Source organism: Ptiloglossa arizonensis, chromosome 2, assembly GCF_051014685.1.
Source record: "Ptiloglossa arizonensis isolate GNS036 chromosome 2, iyPtiAriz1_principal, whole genome shotgun sequence".
NCBI lineage: Eukaryota > Metazoa > Arthropoda > Insecta > Hymenoptera > Colletidae > Ptiloglossa > Ptiloglossa arizonensis.
The window spans coordinates 17,570,889-17,594,196 of NC_135049.1; the positions used below are offsets into that span (position 1 = coordinate 17,570,889).

Genomic DNA, 23,308 nt, shown 5'->3' on the forward strand with positions numbered 1-23,308 from the left:
CCCGTTCCTACGAAGGAACTCCACTCGTGATCGCGCACAGCTCCGATACGGTTAATTACAATATCGAAAGCAGCGCCGAGTTATCGATGGATTCGAGGCTTCGGAGGTTTCCACCCTCTCCCTTCCTCTCGGTGGTTTCATCGTCGAAAGACCGAGCGAGCAGCCGATACATCGAATCGTTTCGGACCGGTTCGATCGCGAATCGTTCGATCCCCCGTTGAGAACCACCGAAAACTCTGCGTCCCGTACGGCCAACGGGTCGCGTCTTTTTCATTCTCGGATCGAAAAGGGTTGAAAGGAGGACCGTTCGCTTTTGGAGTATGGAGCGAAATGCGTCTCGCAGGCGCGTTCTTCCTTCCTCTCGTTATTGCTACAAACGCGAGAGCGCAAGAGGGGTCAGAGCTCGTTTGGAGGGCGGAATCGCGAGGGGGATTTCCAGGAGGGGGATGAACGCGCGTGGTGAGACACACAGGGGCTGCCAGGCACGCCTGAGGGTGGTGGTATTGCACGATGGGAACGGATGGTAACCGACCGGGCTTGGATCACCGGATGACGTCATTCCCGCGTTACCAGGATACCAAAGATCAAAGACCAATGAAAACGTCACCTTCTCGCGGTGTACCTCTGAGGTCGAAGTCGACCAAACAATACCGAGCCTCTCTCTCTCTCTCTCTCTCTCTCTCTCTCTCTCTCTCTCTCTCTCTCTCTCTCTCTCTCTCTCTCTCTCTCTCTCTCTCTCTCTCTCTCTCTCTCTCTCTCTCTCTGTATGTGTTTCTATCTCTCTCTATCTATCTCTCGAGTTTACTTTTCCCTTCTCTCCTCACACGAAGCTGACTGTTGTGCTTATGGTAATGATACCTCCTGTCTTCGTTCCCGATCTCTATCTGACCGTGCAGCACCGAGAAGAGACCCGCCCCGAGGATAATGCCGCGATCGCGTGGCATCGATCGCTGATATTTTATTTATACCCGACGTCAGATACCGAAACAAGGATACCGGCACAGGAGACGCGCCGGAACGAATAATCTATGATAATTATTCCAGTGAGAGTTTACTCCGCCTTATTGGACCCGTGCGTTTAACCTTCGACCCTCTACCGACCGGCTTACATCGCTTCTTCGGGTTCGAGACGCTCTTACCGGAACCGGGGAACGCTGTCCACGGGAGTGATTTATTTATTTCTTCTTTTTTTTTTTCTTCTTTTTTCCTCTTTCTTCTCTGCTTTCTCTTCTTGGAAACAAGACACCCGGACCAATATCCACCTTAAATTATTCCTTCCGTTGGATTCGTTAACGCAGCCCCGATGGACTCGAATACGTTTCACCCCTATTCCGGGAGCGAGTTCGCGACGAAATTATTCCTCCGGCGAGGGGGGAAATACCAGAGATTTATTAAATCTGTTCCTCTGGTGTGCCAGTCCGAGTGGAAATCGAAAACGCGATACCGGTAGTTTTCGACGGTGATGTCGCAAATTTTTCGTTTGTTCTTTTCTGTTTTTTTTTTTTTACGCGCGAGTAAAAATATACAGGAATCCGGGTATTGAGGTTTCCTTGCGTTTCCAACGGTTTTCGAGACGATGGGGTTGCAACTTCGGAGAGTGGTTCCAACCCCTTGAACGGGAGTTTCGACGGGTAGCAAAAATTAAATCTCACTTTTCGAAGTGAGCGTGCAAATCTGTAAAGTTGTGTGAAAATATTGCGAGTTTTACACTATTAAAAAAAAATATTCTTTCGCGGGCTTTCGTCAGGGCGATAAGAATGTTTGCCGACCTTGGTGATCAATATCCAGGTTCCGAGAGATTCGATAAATACCCAGTATCTACGGTTCTTTGTTCCGTACGTTCGATACCAACCAAAATGGCCGATGGCGCTCGCGTACGCGTCGATCTCGGTCTGGAAATTCGCCGGGTTCCACGTAGCTGAGCGAATCGAAACGTTAGTAGCGGTGGATTCCAACGGATCCGAGTATTTTGCAGCCTACGCGAGACGACTTGGATATTTCGACGCCTGTGCCTGGTCGAAAGCGAGGTCAACTGGGAGACGGGGTGGACGTTCTTTCGAAATTCAGTCCCGGGGCTCAGAATGGACTTTAATTGTAAATGAGGAAACACAGTGCTTTCGGTATTGTTCACACGATTCTATGCTTTCTTCGGGGTATTAGGTCGCGACGTGTATGTGTGTGTGTGTTCCTAAAATCCTTTAACCGTGATAAAAAATTGCGCGATAATTGATTCTACTGTCGGTCGACTTGTCGACAACTGCTCTACGTAACACCTTGCGTTTCAAACTAAAGGTAATTCTAAAAAGTGAAGTTTAAACTAAAGGAACCCATTACGGTTTAGCGTGGACGGGAAAGGAAATTTGTAACGTACAAAAATACTCTATCGGTACATTGATCGCTGAACGTTGAAATTAAATACACCGCCCATTTCGTGCAATAAGTGCCCTAGTTTCCAAAGTCGAGTTCATCGAAACTCTACAAACATGCTATTCAAATTTTCACGATACTTTATTTACGTAGCTTGTAAAAAGAAAACACACAAATTCAACCACGTATAAGATACTGACCCTCAAACGACCTTCGATAACAAAAATACCTCGATTGAAACGACGCGTACCTCGATTAACGCTAAATATACCAACCAGCAAAAATGGCTGGTTCCTTAACAAAGAAATTTACTTCAAATCCCTATGCGCGCGATCAATTTGACAAATTCCTCTTTCCGATCGATTCGTCGATTTCCCTGAAATACACACTTGCGATCAACGATCGACCCTATCGAACGAAATTATTTACTTCGGACGAAATTGCCTCGATCCAGTCTCGAGATCGTTCACTCGGCAAATCGCTACGTTGGAAGCAACGAGCGCTAAATTGTAACATTTCGAGCGTAAACGGTAGACGGATCCATCGGCGAACGAATTCTTCGAACGATTCGAATTTTCTTCCCCGATTCTGCACGCGAGCCCTTTGTCGTAAATTTACGCGCGGTGCACGGCTCTTGGGTATCGAAGGGACCGATGTTATTGCGAATATTTCCAACGAGAAAAAATACCGAGGGCGCGTTGTTGCATTCAGACCGTGCCGGGGCCTTCGAAACTCGAGGCTTAGAAATCCTGTCGAGCTGACCGCGGGGAACGTCTTATCCCTCCAAGAGACAAAGCATTTCCATGGCCTCAGGTACCAAAACCTTCAAGGCCGCGCAGAAAACCTGCCCGAACCGGCGAACTTCGGATCCCGATACCTAGGAACTTCCAGGAAACAGCCGTTACATCGTCCAAGAAGGGACCAAGAGGAGAGTTTAGGTACGTTCGTACGAGCGAAGGAGGGCCACTCTCACGGCCAAGTGGTGGATTGCTTCACCACCATCGTGCTGGTACCACCACGCACGCCCGAAAGATCCCAAGGAAGGGCTGACAGACACGAACCGACGCGGCGCGGCGCGACGCGGCGCGACGCACACGCTCCCGAGAAAGTATTCACCAGGGAAATGGTTTCTGATCGCGTAACGGTCGATTGGACACTTCGAGAGGTTTTATTTATTGCCGATAAAAAAATTAATTTTTCCTTCTCCTTCTCCTTTTCCTTCTCTTCCTTTCTTTCTTTTTTTTGGTGGTAGTAGACCTTTCGCAATATTTTATTATTTTATTCGTCCTCTAAAGTGGAACACACCGTAATCTTATTTTTGAACTTTGTCGAAGTTTACTCACTTCGTGTGCGAAAATACACAGGACGAGAAGTTTCGTTTGTGGAAATTAATTAAAAACGTTTACTTCGCGCGTGACACTTCGTACGGTACTATTTATCGGTGATACCAAAATTTTCCTTCTGGTTTTCTTTTTCTTTCTTTCTTTCTTTTTTTTTGGAGTAGACCTTTCGCAATATTTTATTATTTTATTCGTCCTCTAAAGTGGAACACACCGTAATCTTATTTTTGGACTTTGTCGAAGTTTACTCACTTCGTGTGCGAAAATACACAGAACGAGAAGTTTCGTTTGTGGAAATTAATTAAAAACGTTTACTTCGCGCGTGACACTTTGTACGGTACTATTTATCGGTGATACCAAAATTTTCCTTCTGGTTTTCTTTTTCTTTCTGTCGCAGACTTTTCGTAATATTTTATTATTTTATTCCCCCTCTGAAGTGGAACACACCGTAATCTTATTTTTGGACTTTGTCGAAGTTTACTCACTTCGTGTGTGAAAATACACAGGACGAGAAGTTGCTCGCGGAAATAAATAAAAAATTGGATTTACTTCGCGCGTGACACTCTGAACGGTACTATTTATCGGTGATACCAAAATTTTCCTTTTCTTTTTTTTTTTGTAGTAGATCTTTCGCAATATTTTATTATTTTATTCCCCCTCGAAAGTGGAACACACCGTAATCTTATTTTTGGACTTTGTCGAAATTTACTCACTTCGTGTGTGAAAATACACAGGACGAGAAGTTGCTTGCGGAAATAAATAAAAAATTGGATTTACTTCGCTCGTGACACTTTGACCGATACTATTTATCGGCGACGTAAAAATTTTCCTTCTCGTTTTCCTTTTCTTTCTTTCTTTTTTTTTTGTCGCAAACCTTTCGCGATATTTCATTACTTTATACGCCTTGTCGAAGTTTACTCACTTCGGGTGTAAAAATTACACAGGAAGAGAAGTTGCTCGCGGAAATAAATAAAAAATTGAATTTACTTCGCGCGTGACACTTTCTACGTTACTATTTATAGACGATGTAAAAATTTTCCTTCTCGTTTTCCTTTTCTTTCGCTTCTTTTTTCTCGCAGACCTTTCGCAATATTTTATTATTTTATACGCCCTGTAAAGTGGAACACACCGTAATCTTATTTTTGAACTTTGTCGAAGTTTACTCGCTTCGTGTGTGAAAATTACAGGACGAGAAATTGCTCGCGGAAATAAATAAAAAACATCTACTTCGCGCGTGACACTTTGAACGGTGGTATTTATCGCCGATAAATAAATGAATTTTTCTTCCGGACGTTTCATTGTTTCTTTTTCCACTCTTTGAAGTGGAACACGAGACACGATCTCACGGTGTTTTATCAACATTTAGTTGCTTCGCGCGTAACCTTTTCAGTTACGGAATCTAGTTACTTAAAGAAATAGGCAAAAACGACCACTTCGCGTACGACACGATGGGTTCTATTTATCGGTGTTAAAAAAAATTAATTTTTCTTTCTCGTTTTCCCTTTTTACCGAACCTTTCGTATATTCTACTTTCTGGAGTGAAATATCTCCGCAATGTTATTTGTTATTTTTACGTTATCGTACTTTATCAATGCTCATTTGTTTCGTGTGTAACCTTTGCAATAACACTGGTTCTACTTACTTAGAGAAATAGGCAAAGAAACGACCACTCCACGTATGACTTTTTTTGCGAGTATTAGGTTCTCATAGATCATCCTTGTATGGGGTTATTCCCCGAAAACCGAACCCCCGAATAATTTTCTTCGTTTCCAGACCGAGAAAAAACTGATGACGATGTTATTGATACAATATTGAAAGCCAATTATCAAGCAGAATGAATCTTCTCCTCAAGATTGTACAAACTGATCATCGGTCAAGCTTCAAAATTTGAAACCATCGACCTCGAAAAGAAAATCCTTTTCGTCCAGTGATTGTCCCTAACAATTATACAAATTACTATTATAATTATTCTTCTTCCATCTTTTACAATATTTAGTTCAATCTCCAGCTACTATTTATTTTCCAGATATCATCCACTCTATATCAACAATATCCAGTTAAAAAAGTAACTTCCAATGATCTTCCACTTCCAAATTCTTTGTCCAAACTACAAAACTTTCGCTAAAATTCAAATCTCAGTTCAAAGAGCTTTCTTAAACAGTATACGCTGAAAAGATTTCAAAACTAACGAAATCGTCCTAAAATCGTACGATGCACGATCGTCGTTACGATAGATCGATAAAGTCGCTCTTTTTGCATAGAACTTGCAAAGATTCTTCGTACGTTTACCTGTGATCGGTTACGTTTCGTTGATATCGACGGACACGAATAATTCACGCTTGTTATTTCGTTTTGTCATGACTCGCGAAACACTAACCGACAGGTGTTAGAGGTGTTCGCGATCACTCGGTTACGGATAAACCGAACGTCTCGTAATTCCCAAGGGAATGATTTTCGTAGCCATGTTTATTGTATCGCGGTGAACTCGACATTGTGTTCCGTTCCAGCTGGTTTCACGTCGAGTCCCAGCCGACATTGAATTTTACGACAAGTACTCCATGTTCTAGCGATCCCTGGTATATTTCCCTATAATATTACGATCGCGGGCAAGGTGAGTCGCCTAAACGCGTCTCGGTCGCTTCCGTCGATGCGATAAAGTGTCTGCAATCGAACGTATCGAGGAAAAAATATCTCTCCCGCAAGGTCGGAGCTTTTCGAAATTTCAAAGTCGTCGATATCTTTCCAAATAGGACAGCACGTATGTATACAAATATATTTTTTTTCTTCCCCCGCGATATTACAACCGAAAGAAAGAGAAACCGAACGATGTACGGCACGTTGATCTTCCGATGACCTTCTGTGGAGCTATTCTTATAAAATCATAATTTACTGTATAGGGGCGAGTGTTTACCTTATTCGAGAAGAGTACTAATAAACATTGGAACATTTTCGTCGTGTTTTGTTTCTCGAACAAAATCCAGTCGTATAGGCATCGTTTCGATCACGGTTAGGGAAGTCACGATTGTAGTAGCTACTCGGAAGGTTATCTAAAGGTCACCGTATCGTACACGATTGTATTTCTCGTTTTCGTAAGTACGATTCTACGGTTGTGAGAACGTTCCATTTGGAAAAATGTCGGCGAGTTTGGAACCTTGAAAATATCGACCTTGAGGAAAATATTGCATATTTCCTCTATACCGCGTACGTATTTTCGAAAACAAGATCGTTACTGTACGATTAGGTACAAATGAATTGAATACGAGACTACTTGGAATTATCTACGAGTAAATAATTTTTGTACGATAAAAATGTTACATAAATATTATCAATATATTTGTACATTTACCATTCGTTAAATACTGTTTAGAAAGAATAATTAATCGACGAAACCCCCCATGGTGACATAATCAGTTTTTAGTAGAAGACTTGTACGAGCTAGTCAACGAAATATATATATATCAAACTCTCTTTATTGCACAAATCGAACAAAAATTTTAAATAAAAATCCTTCGATACGATCAACAGAATCTACACAATTCTCCAACTACCTTACGAAAACTAAAAAAAACGATCTGGAATGGTACAAGCATAATCAGCACGATCAGCTTTCAATAGAAGCTTCGTGCGAGTCGGTCAACGAAATACAAACTATCCCTTATAGTAATACATTAGGTCGTTCGGAGTGTCATTTCGTTTTTTTTGGTGAAAATGAAACACGATTTTTTAAAGCGTACAAACATTTGCTTAAATTACATATTCTCAATTTTGGAAACCGAAATGACCTTCCTCGCAACCCAATACATTACAATCGAAATAAATCGAGTAAAAACGCTGAAACACGACGAACGTATCACAGAACGTTCCAGCCACGCCACCGAGAGCCGCGTTTAAATCTCCGGGTACGAAAGGGTCAAGTTTGGCGCAAAGTTTATCGCACACCCCGCCGGCCAAACGAGGGCGAACCGAGAGCCACCGTGGCGTCGATCGCGCAAACTCCGTCGGTGTCTCGTCTCCGGGACGAGATTCCGGGTTTCAATCCGGGGATCCCGTCGCGGTCCCGTCGAACGAGACGTAACACGAATTCTCGTGGAACGCGGGAACCAAGGGTCGCGTGCACGCACACGGATTATCAAAAATACCTCGCGAAGGATACGCAATACCCGTGAGCGCAGCGTGTAGCGAGGACGAACGCGGCGTACGCGTGCGTACGCCTACGTGTCTCCCTCGCGCCGGCAGTCGTACGGCACGAACACACGCGCGCCTACACCGATAAGGAAGTACGCGCGCGTGTCGACGCAGTCGCAAGGATCGTCAGCCGACATCTGGCTGCGGTCCTTCGCCCGAGGGACCGAGGGACAAAGAAGACCTTCCCCTTTTCTTAGGGGGGCCTTGGGCTGGATTATATCGTAGGTTCTTGCTCGAGCGCACGCACGCACGCACGCACGCACGCTGGCACGTAGGTAGGTAGGCAGGCACGCACGCGCGCACGCACGCGCGCACGCACGCACGCACGCACGCACGCACGCACGCAAGCAAGCATACACGCACACTGAACGCGTATCTGGTACCGGGGAGGCCCGGAGTGGTTGCACGACGCCGGTCTGCAGGCACACGTAACGACCCCACCGGTACCGTTTCTATGGTACCGTTCGCAGGGATTAACGCCCCTCCCGCTCGCAGACCGCTCCACTTTCATCCGGGCCGCGGGGTGAGACCAGCCTTGGCCTGGGACCAGACCTCGGCTCGCGCGTTCTTTCGACCGGCGGATAAGCGAACGTCCGCTTTAAATAATTAATGGAATCAGGACGACCAATAATTATGGTACTCTTAGACGACGCGTTCTATGGGAACGCGACGGGTGATCTGTCCGTATTATCGCCCTTGGTTTATCCGGTTACAACGTGCGTACCGAAATAGACGCGACCCTCGAGACTTGCGCGACGATCACCACGGGTCGGATCCGACCCGTGGGTGTAATTCGTTTTACGAACGTCGCGGATGTTTCAGCGGTTCGAGGAGGCCTTCTTTTTTTTTTTCTTTTTTTTGCGTAAATTGAGCGAATACGATGCATCGCCGGGAAAAAGAAAGAACAGTCGTGGGTTAGGAAGAATGTGGTACCACGAGTGAAGGGAATGTGGGCAGAGTAATTTTTGCCTGATCGCGGTGCCTTTCGAAGGCCGACCGAAAGGTCCGACTTGGTACCGACTGTTGGTAATTCCTCGCGAGAACGATCTTTGTTTCTCCGTACAGTACACGCTCGGTGTACCGTCTCCGTTCGATCGAATTCGTATTGATCGAAATTCGAATAAATGATTCGCAAACTCCGTGTATCGTAATTTTAGATTATTTTTTTTCGAAAATTATTCTTCGAACAAGAATATTTGTTCGTTTCGAGCAGTATATATCGCGATTTGAACACGCGGAACGAATAATATTATTTATGAGAACGGTTTGTTGTTGGTGTATCTACGCTCTTTTGTGAATAAATATTTATGCACGCTTACTTTTTGGCGCGTAAATTATTGTTTCCTTTTCGTTCGTGTGTACGTTTGCTTGTGACACAACGATGTAATGATCGGTGGCGGTACGACCGAAAAATTGCCTTGACAATATTTTTAATTGTTGTAAAATAAATGTACATTTCCCAGCGAGGGGGAAAATGTAAATTGTCCCAGGGGCCAATTTAAGTGTCTGTTCTGTAATATATCGTGTATTCGCGAACGTGAATTTTTGTTCGTAAATACGGTAACGAAATAAATGAAACGAAATAAAGGTTACGAATTACTGGAATCATTCGTCGAAACAACGTATTTCGTAGAAATATAGTCTAATCGCTCTAAGGTCGAAAGTACAAGGAAGAAGGAGAGCGACTCGGGTTACAATGTAAACACACGGCTCGACTGGGCGAAGAAATATTCGAACGGGTCATAAATGACCCAGCATCCAACCGAAAGATCACTGAAGCTATTTCTAAGTCTGTCTATTACTTAAAAATGGTTTAAAAACTACCCATCGTTTTTACGTTTTTCAATGTTTTCGTTCTTGATAAGAAGCTAAAAAAAGAAACGCGTTTCACGTGTACCTTCTCTTATTTTTCGCATCGACGTGAACATCACGAATGGAAGATATTGAAGGATAGTTGAAGTCTTAGCAATAAAATCTTGTTTCTTTCGTGCTTGTCGGTTCATTGTTATCAATTTTCGAATCATCGATCACACGATCACTATTTATTCTCAGTGATAATATTACTTTATAGTAAAGAGACAAACTTGCAAACGGTAAAGGAAATATTTGAACTTGCAAACGATAAAATAAACACGCGTTAGCGAAACGGTACGAAATATAATATCTATCGTAATTCTCGTAAGTAATAAAATCTGTTACTGTATAAAAGAAGATTTAGCAGCGTTGTAAGTTATTCTTGAATTGATATAATTACGGGTATCAAATTTTATTTGGTCAATATTTAAACACCGTGGACGGGAAGACTGCATAAGCTGCCCTTTTACTTGTGAAAGACAACTACACTTGCGTCGTGAAATCTCTCAATGACCGTTGAACGCGTCCACGAGGTTATGGAACCTTTTGTGCCGCAGTATTCGTCTCCTGAGTGACTGAGAAGCTTCCAGGAAGTTTCCGGTCGTGACTCAAAATAAACTTCGACCGGCAATTACGAAAACTTATGATTTCTCGCCTTTCTTGGAAATAAATTACTAAATGGACGTTTGTACGAATAAAGTGCTCTTAAACTTCGGCAATATAAATAGTAAAATGTGATGTAAAAATAACGAGGACATTTTGAAAATAAATAAATAAAGAAGAAAATTCCGTACACGAGAGTGTTCGCAATGTGTTTCAAATTATTAAAGGTATAGGTTATGTTTATGAATATAAATTATTTTAACAAAGTGTATAATAAAATATATATATTATATTTAATAATATATATATACGCGTGAATGCATATATATAGCGACTAAAAAAGGTGTCGGTTTGATAAGCGAAATACGAAGAGACGGTTTATGTTCGGGCGCAAGATTTCCGAGCAACCAATCAATTCGAGGAAGTGCAATTCCAAGCGCCAAGGGGTTAACGACCAAACTCGATTGACGCTCTTTTTGTATTTCCTGTTGTAACGATACCAAACGCTCGAAGACCGATCGGTATTATCTCGCAGATAAGCCGCACTACGTATTTGTTAGGGGACAAAAAAAATGGAAAATAAACAAGAATAAATGAAAAAGAAGGTAGGCGAGGACGTACTTCTGTTCCGTGGAACAGGTAAGCGAAAGGAAGGAGACGACGGCAGAAATAGTCATCCTGTTATCGACACTACTGCGTTGCTTATCGTTCTACGGTCAATATTTCTCTCCCCGTTTTTTCCTTCCTCTCCCACTTCCCTGATTCCACGTCGTTAGAGCGCGTTTGCGCGCTCGTCAGTGCTCCTCTTATCCCGACTTTATCGGCCGATAACGCCAATCTTGGATAGAATCGGCGATTGAGACGAAAAAAGGAAGTAGATCGACGCCGTGGATGTACTTTTCGCCGATCGAATTTGTCGGTGCCGAGTGAGCGGCCGTTCTCCACTCGGAGAACGTGCTCGGGAACGACCGCAACCTCGTTACAAAGACGATTCTGCACACGGTGTCTCAACTCTTCGTTACATGCATTCGTTTCGAAACACACACGTACGTGTTTCTATATCTGCGGAGATTGTGCGAAATAATGCCGCGAAACGAAAAATTCTCGAACTAAAATGTCGTTTGAAAACTGAGCGGCGAAATTAAATGAAATTTGATAAGGAACCTATTAATTCTATGGAGAACTCGTTTCTAACTAGAATTAACGTAAGTGGTGATATCGGCCAGTTATATATAAAATAAAACAATTAAATATTGTACTCAATTTACTATACTTTTTGTTGGGGTAATTTATGCTTTAAACGAACACTTTCATTTATTTAGTTATTTTCAAAGTGTTCTCATTATTTTTACATCACGGGTAACTGTTTATATTACTTGGCATTGAATGTATTCACTCGGTGATGAAGAAAATTCAATGCGACTTATTACTTTTATAGGTGGCTAAAGAAAAGTTAAGTTCAAAACCCACAAGGTGTTCATAAATTGTCTTTAACATAATGTATTCGTTATGAGAAGAAATGTGTCCTTTGCATTTGTTTGAGTATTTAGTATTATCAAAAATTAGAATAATATAGTATAAGAAACAATTACTCGAAAACCTATAAAAGCAATAATTTCTATGCTTAAATTAAATTATATTCACTTAAGCATATGCACTGTATTTAAATACAAAATTTTGCATACCATTTACTTGTTTCGATTAAAACGATTAGTTTATGCTTAATGTAACTAATGACAAGCATAATTTTTTGTTTAAAAATTCATTTCTGATATTTCAGAATATAACCATAATTTAATGTGTAAAATTCTCCGCTATAGTATTAACTAATAAAGAGTTTTTAAATATAAACTTATGTAAGATTATGTAAAAAGTTATAAAGTACTACTTACCATTTAATACTCTTTTTGATGATATTGCTAACAATTCTCTGAGATTTCCTAGTTGGTAAGGCAAGAACGTCATTATTTTTTTTCTTCCTGGTCCTCTTCTCTCTAAGATTTTTCTTCTCGTGTTGAATATCATGGATAGGGGTTTCTTCTTCTTCATCTTCTTCGTCTGCAACTAATTCTTCCGCTTTAGCAGAATTTTGAACCCATTCTGCTACATGATCTTGAACTTTTTGATCAGTCGATAAGGCAGATTCTGCCCTCAGTTCTTCGTTAATAAGTTCACTAACAGTTGTAGGTGGTCCTACTATTCCAACTTCCATATGTTCTACTATCTCTATAGAATGCTTTGTTTCAGAATCTCTTCTCAATTTTATAGTTTCATCTTCCACAGGAACATTTGTCTCGACACTAACAATCTCCTTCGTAATGGTCTCTTTTTTTGATTTTCCATCTGCTTTCTCCTTAGTTTCTTCGTCACTACTATTATCTTCTTTTTTAAAATCTTTAGACTCCATTTCAGACTCACGACCATTCTTTGAACTTAGATTCTCGTGCACTACTTTTAACAATTCGTTCAGTGTTTCTTCTGCTTGAGAAACATTGGTCGCAGCATGCGAGTCTTTAGCTTTTGAAACTGAATTATCGAGTTGCTTAGATTTTTCTGCCTTGTTATCTAATTCTTCGTGTCTAATATTTATTGCTACTTCTTCTTCCGATTGAGTTTCAGAATGTTGTTTTTCATTTTCAGATGTGATCTTTTCAGTTGTCTTTGAATCTTCAAGATGTGTAATCTCTTTTTGTTCTATTACATCGATAGTTTTGATCATTTCAAACTCTTTCTCACAAGAATCATTTTCTTCCGATATATTTTCACTAGAAATACCTTCCACTTGCTTCTCAACATCTTCCATTTCATTTGCGGACTTGGTTGTATCGTTTAATGTTTCTTTCATGTCCACTGTTTTCTTAAAATCATTGTTTTCTATGTTACTCTCTGCCATGGTTATGTTGATTTACCTCAGAAATGCATCCGTAATATTTCAACATATACAAACATTTTCCAATATGAGAATTCTTTTAAATATTCCAAATCTAGTATTATCATGTTACCATGTGAGTATGTATTAACATACTTCACAAGTTAAAATCAACGGTTTCCCCTTTGTAACAACACATTATTCGCTTGTATGTTTCATTCTTGTCCTGCAAAAGAAATATAGTAAATTAGCATTATGAACATTACATTGTTATAAATAATGTTTTCAATCATTTCTTTACAGACAAATGTTATCGACAGACGGTCGGTAAACGCGATCGCGCAACATCAGATTTACCTATCACTTTAAGGTTAGAATTACTTCATGTTACAGAAAACAATGTAATCTCACCGTACGCAGAAACAACTTTTTATAATACATTGACAACACTTTATAATCTATCCTAATGATATAAATTTCGTATATATCGGCACACTTGATACTACTTAGTAGTTAAAATTATGTAAAAATTTACGACATTAAATGAGTTATACAAATACGTTAAAGTATCGCACAATCCTTAAAAGATCTATTACAATCGATTAGTAGCTTTAATGAAATCATTTTCTGCGTAAATGATGTCCCAACATCTGTGTCACCATTTCTATTTGCAGAAATTTTAATTCTCAAGATTTGTACAGACAATAAATTAAAACATTCCGTTAAAATGTCAAAGCTCGTGCTAAGAAAATCGCAGTACGTTAATATACACATTTTATTGTGCTTTATCAATCAGTGTAAATATATATCAAAAGGTTACAGCAATTGCGTTTTACACATTTCGAATTACCTTCAATCGTACGTTTTCACTTTACGACAACGGACGCACTTTGAATCACGATATTGTATGTATTTTCAAATAAACTGTGACATTTGTTTGACTCGCAAGTTACCCAATGACACCATCAAAGTTTAACATTATTGGCCGACACGTTCATAACCTCACTTATTTTCTCTTTGACAATTCGATTACGACAGTAAAGCGGCGAACCGTAAGAACGAAATGATAACAACGCTTGACAAGTTTAAACAATGATAAACAACGTTAAAATGAAATAATTGAATCTAAGGTACATCAAATATTACGCACTGTAAGAGTTTATAAAACCACAGGGACGTGTCAATCAACTCTGTTATCTCTCTTTTTTTCTTCCGTTCTCTTTCCCTCTTTCGTTCTCAAATTATTTTCTCATTATGGCTGACGGTCACGGAAACAATCCGATTGAAATGATATGTAATATGCTTGAAAGAAGTTTTCACGGTACCGAGGTAAAACGAGAACACGACCCCGTGGTGCGTAAGGCTAGTGACCTCTACCACTTTCAAGTGTGCGTTTATGTGTGTATGAATGTGTCCTGTGCGTCATGCATTATAGTACGTCGATGAGCTTACTCTGATTTATTAGTATCGTGCACATCATGAGTATCCACAGTTCAAACGGCACTAAAATTGCATTTTTTGTCAGGAACAACGTCACGAAAGAACCTGGGCCAATCGTTGCGCACACTATTGTATTTCTGCCGCATTATGTGGCATTTCATGCAGACTGCATCTTCGCGGATTTTTTTGTTTCGACCAATCAAACGCGTTCACACGTTTCTTTGACAGCGACGCCTTTTGCACACTATCAGCACGATATCAATCGACACGGAACTTAACTTAAGGTTATGACACAAGTTGTGTACAAAAACCGACGTAGAAGATTTCCACGATAGAAAAATTCTACGAACTCAGGACACACTAGCACTCGGACTATTTTTTGTTTGTGGCCAAGCCGCGCGCGCGTGTTTCTAACAAAATGGCTGCCGACACAATGTAACGCTAAACTCGTCACTCGGATTTTTTGCTTTCTGTTCTTTCTATTACTTTCGAATGGTTTTGTTAAATTGTATGCGTGTAACGGTAGATATTTGTAGCATGTTTAAAAATAAATCGTTCGTTTTATATTAAAACTAAAAACAACTTGTGAGAGCCAATCAATGTTCTTGCGGCAACTTTTCGTAGTGGCGCCAAGTTTAAACGTAGTGAAACGATACATTCTCATAATGTCGAGATTCCAATAAACAATTTGTTATATACAATTGAGTTTTTTAATATTATTGAATTATATAATGCTTTGTATAAAAAATTATACAATTGGTAAAAAAATTCACATGCAATATCGGTAACATTTATAAATTTTAGCACTACATAGCATGAAAAATATATGAGAATTTAATTATAAATACTTCCTTAAGAACGAAGTGTAGCTTTTAATCATTATTAATGTAGTATTTGCAAAATTGAACGAATAACAATAATAAATACCTACTATTATGTAAAGAAATACTATCAATATTAGTGCAAAAAATATTATCTATAATTTTGGTACTTCTTCGTATGTTCATTCATATTTTTATAGATTCATATAACCTACCTTATAAAGTTTACTTCTAATAAAAAAACAAATGATGTTAAAAAAAAAAATTTGCCTAATGCAAGAGCAAATTGAAAGTTCCAAATTCATTTAAGAGCATTTACATAGCATTGCATACATTTCTTACAAGTGAATGAACTACAAACGTACGAAAACTAACTTTTATCATGTCTAAATAAAATAAATTACGTAACTCAATAATAACTGGTATATTCTGATGAGACCGCTAATAAATAAATATTTGTTTAAAATATCATCTGTTAAGGATTGTGCGAATGATTTTCGAGAAAACATGCGACGTTCCGTTGGTCTCATATATTTACAGATTATTCATGATTTATAATCAATAATGTCGTACAATATATATCAACAAAATAATGTTTTAGTCGTTCTTATGTAGCTAATAAAATCTAAAGGCTAAACAGTCAAGGTTGATCTAAAAGTTGGCTCCTCTCTGCCATTGCGAATCTTTCATTCGTGGCTTCTTTCTTTTTTTTTTATGTTTGCTACCTAACAATAAATAAACAAACAAGTACAAATCTATACATTCCACGGTCACGTGGTAGTGAGGGTAGTGATGATAATTAATATTGTGAACCACGATCGCAGTGAACACGATGTCGAGCAGTCTCTTCTCAGTCTCTATCTAAATGCTTCTTAAGAATAATCGTTCGAGTAAAAATATCCACGAAAATTTTTTTTCACTATAGAAAACAAGGACCTTTTGATTACACAGTGAATTCTCGAAGAATTTCTTCTTCGCCAGTCTGCGAAAATAATTATTTGTAAGAAAGATCACTCCCTGAGCTTTTACATTCAATCTGACAGATAATGTGTTCAACCGCTGAAGAAATATAAGAACATTTTTAAATCAAATAATAAATTATTTCAATAAACAATATATAACACTCGGAACGTTTTTCAAAAGGAAACAAAATCAATTAACAAGAACCATATTATTTTCTCTAATAAAAAATACACATTTAATATTAATGGATGTATCAACCGGTATTTTTCTCTAGAAATCGAAAGCACTATACTATACGCCTCGAAGAGTTTCTTTCAGGAAGAAATATGAATATTTTTCATCCTCGTGGTAATTGAAGTTCCTTCTGAACTCGTTAAGAATGTAACCCTCGCAACGCACTGAATTATTTAACACGTTCGGCTGACGTTGCGTGATATAGGGCATTTTCCTCATCCATAAATCATGGAAAGAATGAATCGGTAGCAAATAACAATGACACACGGCAACCTGTTAACTGCAAATCGGGAACGTATACTCGGACATCGAATGCATCATCTATTTATACGCGCGTTAATAGTATACAATTCCGTTATGAAACCTCTTCTCGTACAAATGTCGGAGGTCTCCTTCTGTTATTCTCGTTGCAGCCGAGTAATTCGAATTCTCTTTGATAACGATCGACTTTCTCGGTGCTTGTCAACGTGACATTTGCGAACTTATAGCGAATACAACCGAATGAAATAATAATATCCGACGTGAGAAACGGCTAGTAAATATTAATTCGTTCCGTATTTTTATGTCACGCCAATATTATATATTTTCCTTTATTCGATTTCGAGGAATTAAATATTAATTAAGTTATCGGTGTTAAATATTTTAATATAATTTTTTTCGGACGATTGTATAACACTCGCTTGAAAATTCACGGTCTCGTTTAAACAGATTTGTGCAATTTAATCAGTTTTCGTACTTCATCAAGCACAAGGAAAGTGAAAGCGATTTCGTAATCGATTTATATTATAAATACCCGGCGAGCACGTTAAATAATTAACGTCGTCGTAATATATTATCGTAGCGAAAAAAAAAAAGAAAAAAAGAAAATGGAACACGATAATTATTGTGTAACTTTAGTATCCTTTGTGTAAGCGAATAACTGAATTTAGGTTAACTCGACGATCGAAGCCAAGGTCGAAGTAATTGTATTATTCGACGTAATAAAGAATTTTTGTTTATAGTCGAATCGATACAACTACAACTCTACGTACAGTAGCGAATTCTCAAATCTGTGTGTTATACGCTATCGAAATAATTATAATTAATTATCGATATTTCACTCGAACGTAATTATCATTACTACACGATGTTTATTTCTCCAGTGAGAAACTGGAAAATGCACAATTGTTAGCCAACTTTGATTCGCAAACAATTAACAATCACCGAGAAACGCTATTTAGATGTCGTTCTTCATAGGTACACTTAATTGTGCATACCTTATTATACGGTACGTTTTGTGTGTCCTATGTATACAATATGTAAAATATTTTCTCTACCTAAAAGATTTACCTATACGCTTGTCCCATGCTTTTTGTTCTCCGAAATACTTTTTCGCTTTCCTTTAACTATCGAATAGCACCTATTTCCGTCGTTATAGACGCGCATGGTCATGCTCCTTGCTTCCTTCGATACACGGTCGCGCTATTGAAAGTGTCTTAACCCCTTCGGCGCTATGGACGTGTTTATAAATCCAGCAGATTACATTCTTCGAACGATACGGACGTGTTTACACGGCTTCTGAATTGGCCACTGTCAGCGCTATGGGCGTGTTTACACGTCCGATTGATTTTCGAACGGTGCACGTAGAGTGGTTTTCAACTGAAAAGAGAAACAATCCGTAGTACATCGAACCACACGCGAACGATGGCGCGACCTCCGAGCGACTAAGAAAATATAAACAGAGCATGTGTCTAGCAGAGGTCACTCGAGTTTAGAAACAGTTGGTTTTATATATCAGAGGTTCCCAAACTCTTCCGTTTACGGCGCTCGTATTGACTCAGCAAAAGTTTTACGGCGCAACTGAACCAAAAGAACCATTTATCGTTGAATAAAAAGAGCGTTTAACGAGAGCTTTCAATATTTATAGGTATCTGCATGGATAGTGCCAACGTTTGGGAATCACTGTTTTACGTCAAAACATATCTAGCGCTGGAGTGTGCTACAGATCCCGGAGCATTCCGTTCACACAAAACGCATTCGTCAAAAGTATTCAGCACCGAAAGGGTTAACCTTAATCTTGCTTGTCAGAGTCGAGTTTACAAGTACGAGTCGAACAAACGAACAGTAAGTGTACGCGAAAATCAACTCTTTCAGGAAAATAGGTCGATTTAAAAGAGAAACGTACTCGACGATCGCAGGTGTCTGTCACATTTACGAAATACTTTTTTACAAAGAAAATACAATGTATTTTTTTTTCCATTGTTCGTAAACAAAAAGTACTTTTTCTTTCGCCCCAACTTTTCTAAAAATGTTTGCATAATTGATAATTATTTACAAAGCGACTTTGATGATATGTTCTTTAATTTTAATTAATCAAAAATTATTCTTCAATTTACCCTAAATATTTTCGTTCGAATATTCAGAAGTATTCGTTCAATCTTTACCGAGTTGATAATCAATGCTACTATGGAATTTAATCTTACGAATAGATCGATCGATAAATAAATAAATCGAGTAATACAATCGTCTACAATCCTATCCATACCCTTAATAATAATTTAAGAAAAAATAGCATTAAAATCATTATCTACTTTTTCGCGAATGTTCCTTACGTTTTTCAATTTACTTACTTAATATGGTGATTTAATTTCGTCTTTTTTGCTATTGTCTCTTTTTATCGCTCGTTAACACTTCATGCGTTCAGCTGTGTAATTGATGTTGTTACTTTTTATGCCGTCTTTAATTAATGCTTAACAGATTGCTCATACATCTACGTTATCGGTGTTTATACGTTTATCTTTACGTCCTCGTTCGATAACCTTTACTACGCGTTTAAATAAATTATAATCGAGAATATTGTAATAAATGGGTTCACGGTACAACTTAAACCTCAACGGATGTAGGCTATAAAAAATTGATCTGACCTAATTAGTCGTAGCTATATTAAGTCCTTCGTGACCAGCGATACGAAAGCTCGGGCCTCTATCGATTTCGAAACACGACAGCTTCAAAATGATATCGTTTCGACGTATTACCTTATAAATGTAAATAAACCTCTGTTACGCGAATAAAATTTTTTTCGTCAAACAAATTACCGTACTTTACAATGCGAGATCGTCGGTAACACTTTTCGCTCGAATAAATTTAGAACTCGATAATTCCTTTGCCAATTTACATAAACAACGGCACGATTAGAATATTGCACTTTTCGCGTGTAAACTCGACTTAGACGTAGGGTATAAATATTATTCTTCCTGTATCGCATCGATGTCTATTCCGATTGGATCGTGCGAGGATTACACGATCCACGTGAAATGATCGAGTTTAAAGTTATTGCACGTCTCGTCGCTTACATATATCGTATGCTTTATCGTTAACCACGCTTGCTCGACAAAATAATTATTTATAGCACGAACAGGTCGTAACGGCGATCGAGTAACAATAATATCCAGCTCGATCGTCGAAACAAGATTTTTGGAACGTACAGAAACAACGAACTGAAACACAGAAACGAATTTTTCGCTAGACAACGTCGCTCGATGAAGCGATCGACGAGAACCGCCCATCCAGTTCAATTGCAAATACTCCTTGCGCGTGCGCAGTAAAATTAATTCCGTTGATTCGGATCGTAACAACGTTTCGTCTCCGCCGACGTCGAAATTAACGCGAAGTACGACCGACAAAAAGTATTCAGGGAACTAATTACACATTTAATAACCGAAATTACGGGGTAAAACATTGTTCGGGCTCCGCGCGTAACATGCGAGACTTTACTATGTAAAGGGTCGTGCGAACGAACAGAAATTACTTAAAACGTAACGACCTTACTGTGTTTCAAAGATAACGCATACCATTATGCAGGTTCACCAACGGATACGTATCGTACAGTTGCATCGGGATTCTATGAAATTACATCCATTTATGATACATTGCACTTCGCACAGCAGGATAAACACGTGAGTCTTATTTACATTCCGCTCTCGATTCACACTCTATCTCTACCAGAATCTTAACATTCTATCTCTTTGCGGGTAAATACCTCTGCTACTTGCTACACTGGATTGTTCTACTTCTTTTAAAGGAACGAGTGAGTCAGACACACCGTCTTACCACTTTACGAGAATAGAGATCGAACCTCGAAATCCGATTTCTTCTAAGCCGCGAACGACACTTTTGTCTACCTCTCGCATCGGAAATAGTACAGGATATCAACAGTCTATGAAAACTGAAACATCCTGCCGATTCGATGTCAGCTCAGTCCGCGAGTACGTATTTTTATCCAATATTTCTTTCGTATTCGACTCGGATGCATTTGTTTCTTTAGGTTTAATTTCTTTTTCATATAAATCTAGTTCGTCCGGTTGGCTACTTTATTCGGATTTATTTTTTAAAGATAAAAATGCAAGGGATCCAACGAAATATTAATAATGTCCGTAATGGACATTCGTTAAATTGTTTGTGGAAAAAATTGCTCAGAAATGGTTCGAAAGATTTGGAAGAGAGGTTTTGTTAGATCGACACGAACTTCCTTGGCCGCTCAAGGTCACTTCCTCGATCACGAATGACGTGATAAATTATCTCTTTCTTTTCTTTTTGAATACATCCAAAATACCGAATTGAACGCTCGGAACGAGTGACGAATAACCCGACATTTTGTACCGCGCATCGAATATTAACATTCGTTTCTATTTTGTATTTAATCGTGCTATTAAGCATTATTTAAATACCCTTGGCGTTTCTACACCGTCTTGTATTCGGTGTTCGACTAGCAAAGAACGTTCAGTTTCGTTAACGAATCAAAAATACACATCGTTGTTTCATGACCATACGCCACGTTGGTCAAACGACAATGTGTTTAGCATTTTCCTTCGATCTACAACCGTATAATAGTTAGTCCATAAAAAAACGGTTCAGAAAAAATTACACGATATTATCACAAGCGGTTACCATCCGTTTACAAAAACATTGGATACGATCTCGGAATTTATTGCATCGGGACCAAACTCCTGTTCCTTTCTCTTTCGATAAAAATTCGCAAAAACTTCTGACTCGACCTGGCTGAATCCGCAGGACGTTTCGCAAACGAATCTTTTCGAATTGAAAAACGAAATCTCCGAATAGGGCGTGATATGGAAACCTTCGTCTCGTCGTTTCGTATTGCACCCTCGCCCCAGGTCGCGCTTGTCCCTGTCCGACGCGAGAAACGTCGAGAAATTTGTCAACGTTCTTGGCGTACACTCGAGCGTTACGTATATCACACCTCGCATCGACGAAAAGATTTTACTTCGATCGTCGAACGAACCGTACCGTGTAACGATGATTTGAAAACCACGGCGATCGTTCTCCCGTTTTCCGAACACCGATATCTGTACAATCGCGATCGGTCAGCGCAAATGCTGAAAGCTCCCGAGCGAGTACAAGAGCGCCACTCTCGTGGCAGAAGTTGCAACATAGGTCAAGAGCGTACGCGAAGTTTTGGCGTAACGGGGGGGGGCCGAGCCTCGTAGAAACCAGTCGAGACACGAGCGCTTGGCTAAATTCGTTCCCTCGAAGGATGGAAAGAAGGATTCGCGAACTGGAATTCCGTTCGAGGAAATTATAACGTCTGCCCGAGGGTCTTTATGAAAACGATCGCACGGGCAAAAGGTCTCTACAAACGGACTCGCGGATCGAAACTCTCCAACGGAGAAAATCACCGGGCGTGGGGTGATGGGCGGTTGGGGAGGGGAGGGGAGGACTGAAAGTAGTGGGAGAGGGGGTAGCCTCTCCGGCGGAGGTAACCGCGCGACGAACACGGAGAGCCAGCGCAACAAAGATGATCAAAGCGAAGAGCTCTGACGAAGAGAATCACGACGACGACGACGACGACGACTACGACGACGACAACGACGAATGCGCCCAGAGTGGATGTTCAATGTGTTGGAACACCAGTGTGCTCCCTCCAGGCCGTACGCTGGGCTCTCTTTCCGTGTTTCCATCGTCTCGATGGGTCCTTCCAGAGATCTTTTCGAGACGTAACCGCAAAAGGAGTCGTTCGGCGTACGTTTTCCCCGCTTGGCGCTGGGGGAGGAGGGGAATCCTTTCTCCTCGTACCGGGACTACTCGGTTTGTGGTCAGGGTCACGGTCACCGTGGTCAGGATGCTAAAGTGGTCCTATGCCAGGAGGCGTGCTGGTTCTGGTGCTGGTGCTGGTGCTGGTGCTGATGCTGGTGTTGATGCTGATGCTGTTGCTGCTGTTGGTGGTGGTGGTGGTGGTACTGCTGTTGCTGCCTCTTCTGGCTGCAAACCAAGAACAAAATTGCCCGATTACTTTCACGATGTTGGCTGAATTTCGGCCTGCGTGCACGTTATTATCTTTTCTTAGGCCAAGTCGAAGGAATCGCGAACGAGTCGTGATTCGCGAACTAGGAAACTTTCTCGGTGATTTTCGCGCCATTTTTTTTTCTTTCTTTCTTTTTTCTTCTTTTTTCGCCTCTGTAATACGCTTTGTTACTCCCCGACAGGGAACGCGGAGTAATTGCGATGGAACTTGAAACGATAAATATTTTTTCGTATTGTGCTAATTAGCGTTTTTTCTATACGGAGTTTTCCTCGCGGAAAGAATGGAAATGTATGGCTGATCATGGACGAGTGAGAATTTTATCCATCTCTGG

The 23,308-nt window shown here is 39.9% G+C and overlaps 2 protein-coding genes across 5 annotated transcripts in view; both read right to left on the reverse strand.

The window, feature by feature from the left end:
* LOC143155136 (uncharacterized) overlaps positions 1–15,094 on the reverse strand; it is a 49,477-nt gene extending 34,383 nt beyond the window's left edge. Inside the window, exons 1-2 of one of the 3 annotated variants that reach the window (XM_076327527.1) lie at positions 14,671–15,094; positions 12,242–13,444 (exon numbers count right to left, since the gene is read on the reverse strand). In XM_076327527.1, coding sequence (XP_076183642.1) covers positions 12,242–13,242 — 1,001 coding nt within the window. In that variant the 5' untranslated portion in view covers positions 13,243–13,444; positions 14,671–15,094. Of the gene's footprint in view, positions 1–12,241; positions 13,445–14,068; positions 14,638–14,670 lie in introns of those variants that run through there. The other 2 variants (XM_076327528.1, XM_076327526.1) reach the window with 2 other exon arrangements.
* Positions 15,095–18,978: 3,884 nt separating this feature from the next.
* Positions 18,979–23,308, reverse strand: part of LOC143155116 (uncharacterized) — a 56,525-nt gene continuing 52,195 nt past the window's right edge. The window contains exon 2 of one of the 2 annotated variants that reach the window (XM_076327477.1): positions 18,979–22,930. In XM_076327477.1, the coding sequence (XP_076183592.1) occupies positions 22,798–22,930 (133 nt within the window). In that variant the 3' untranslated portion in view covers positions 18,979–22,797. Of the gene's footprint in view, positions 22,935–23,308 lie in introns of both variants that reach the window. The other variant, XM_076327476.1, reaches the window with a different exon arrangement.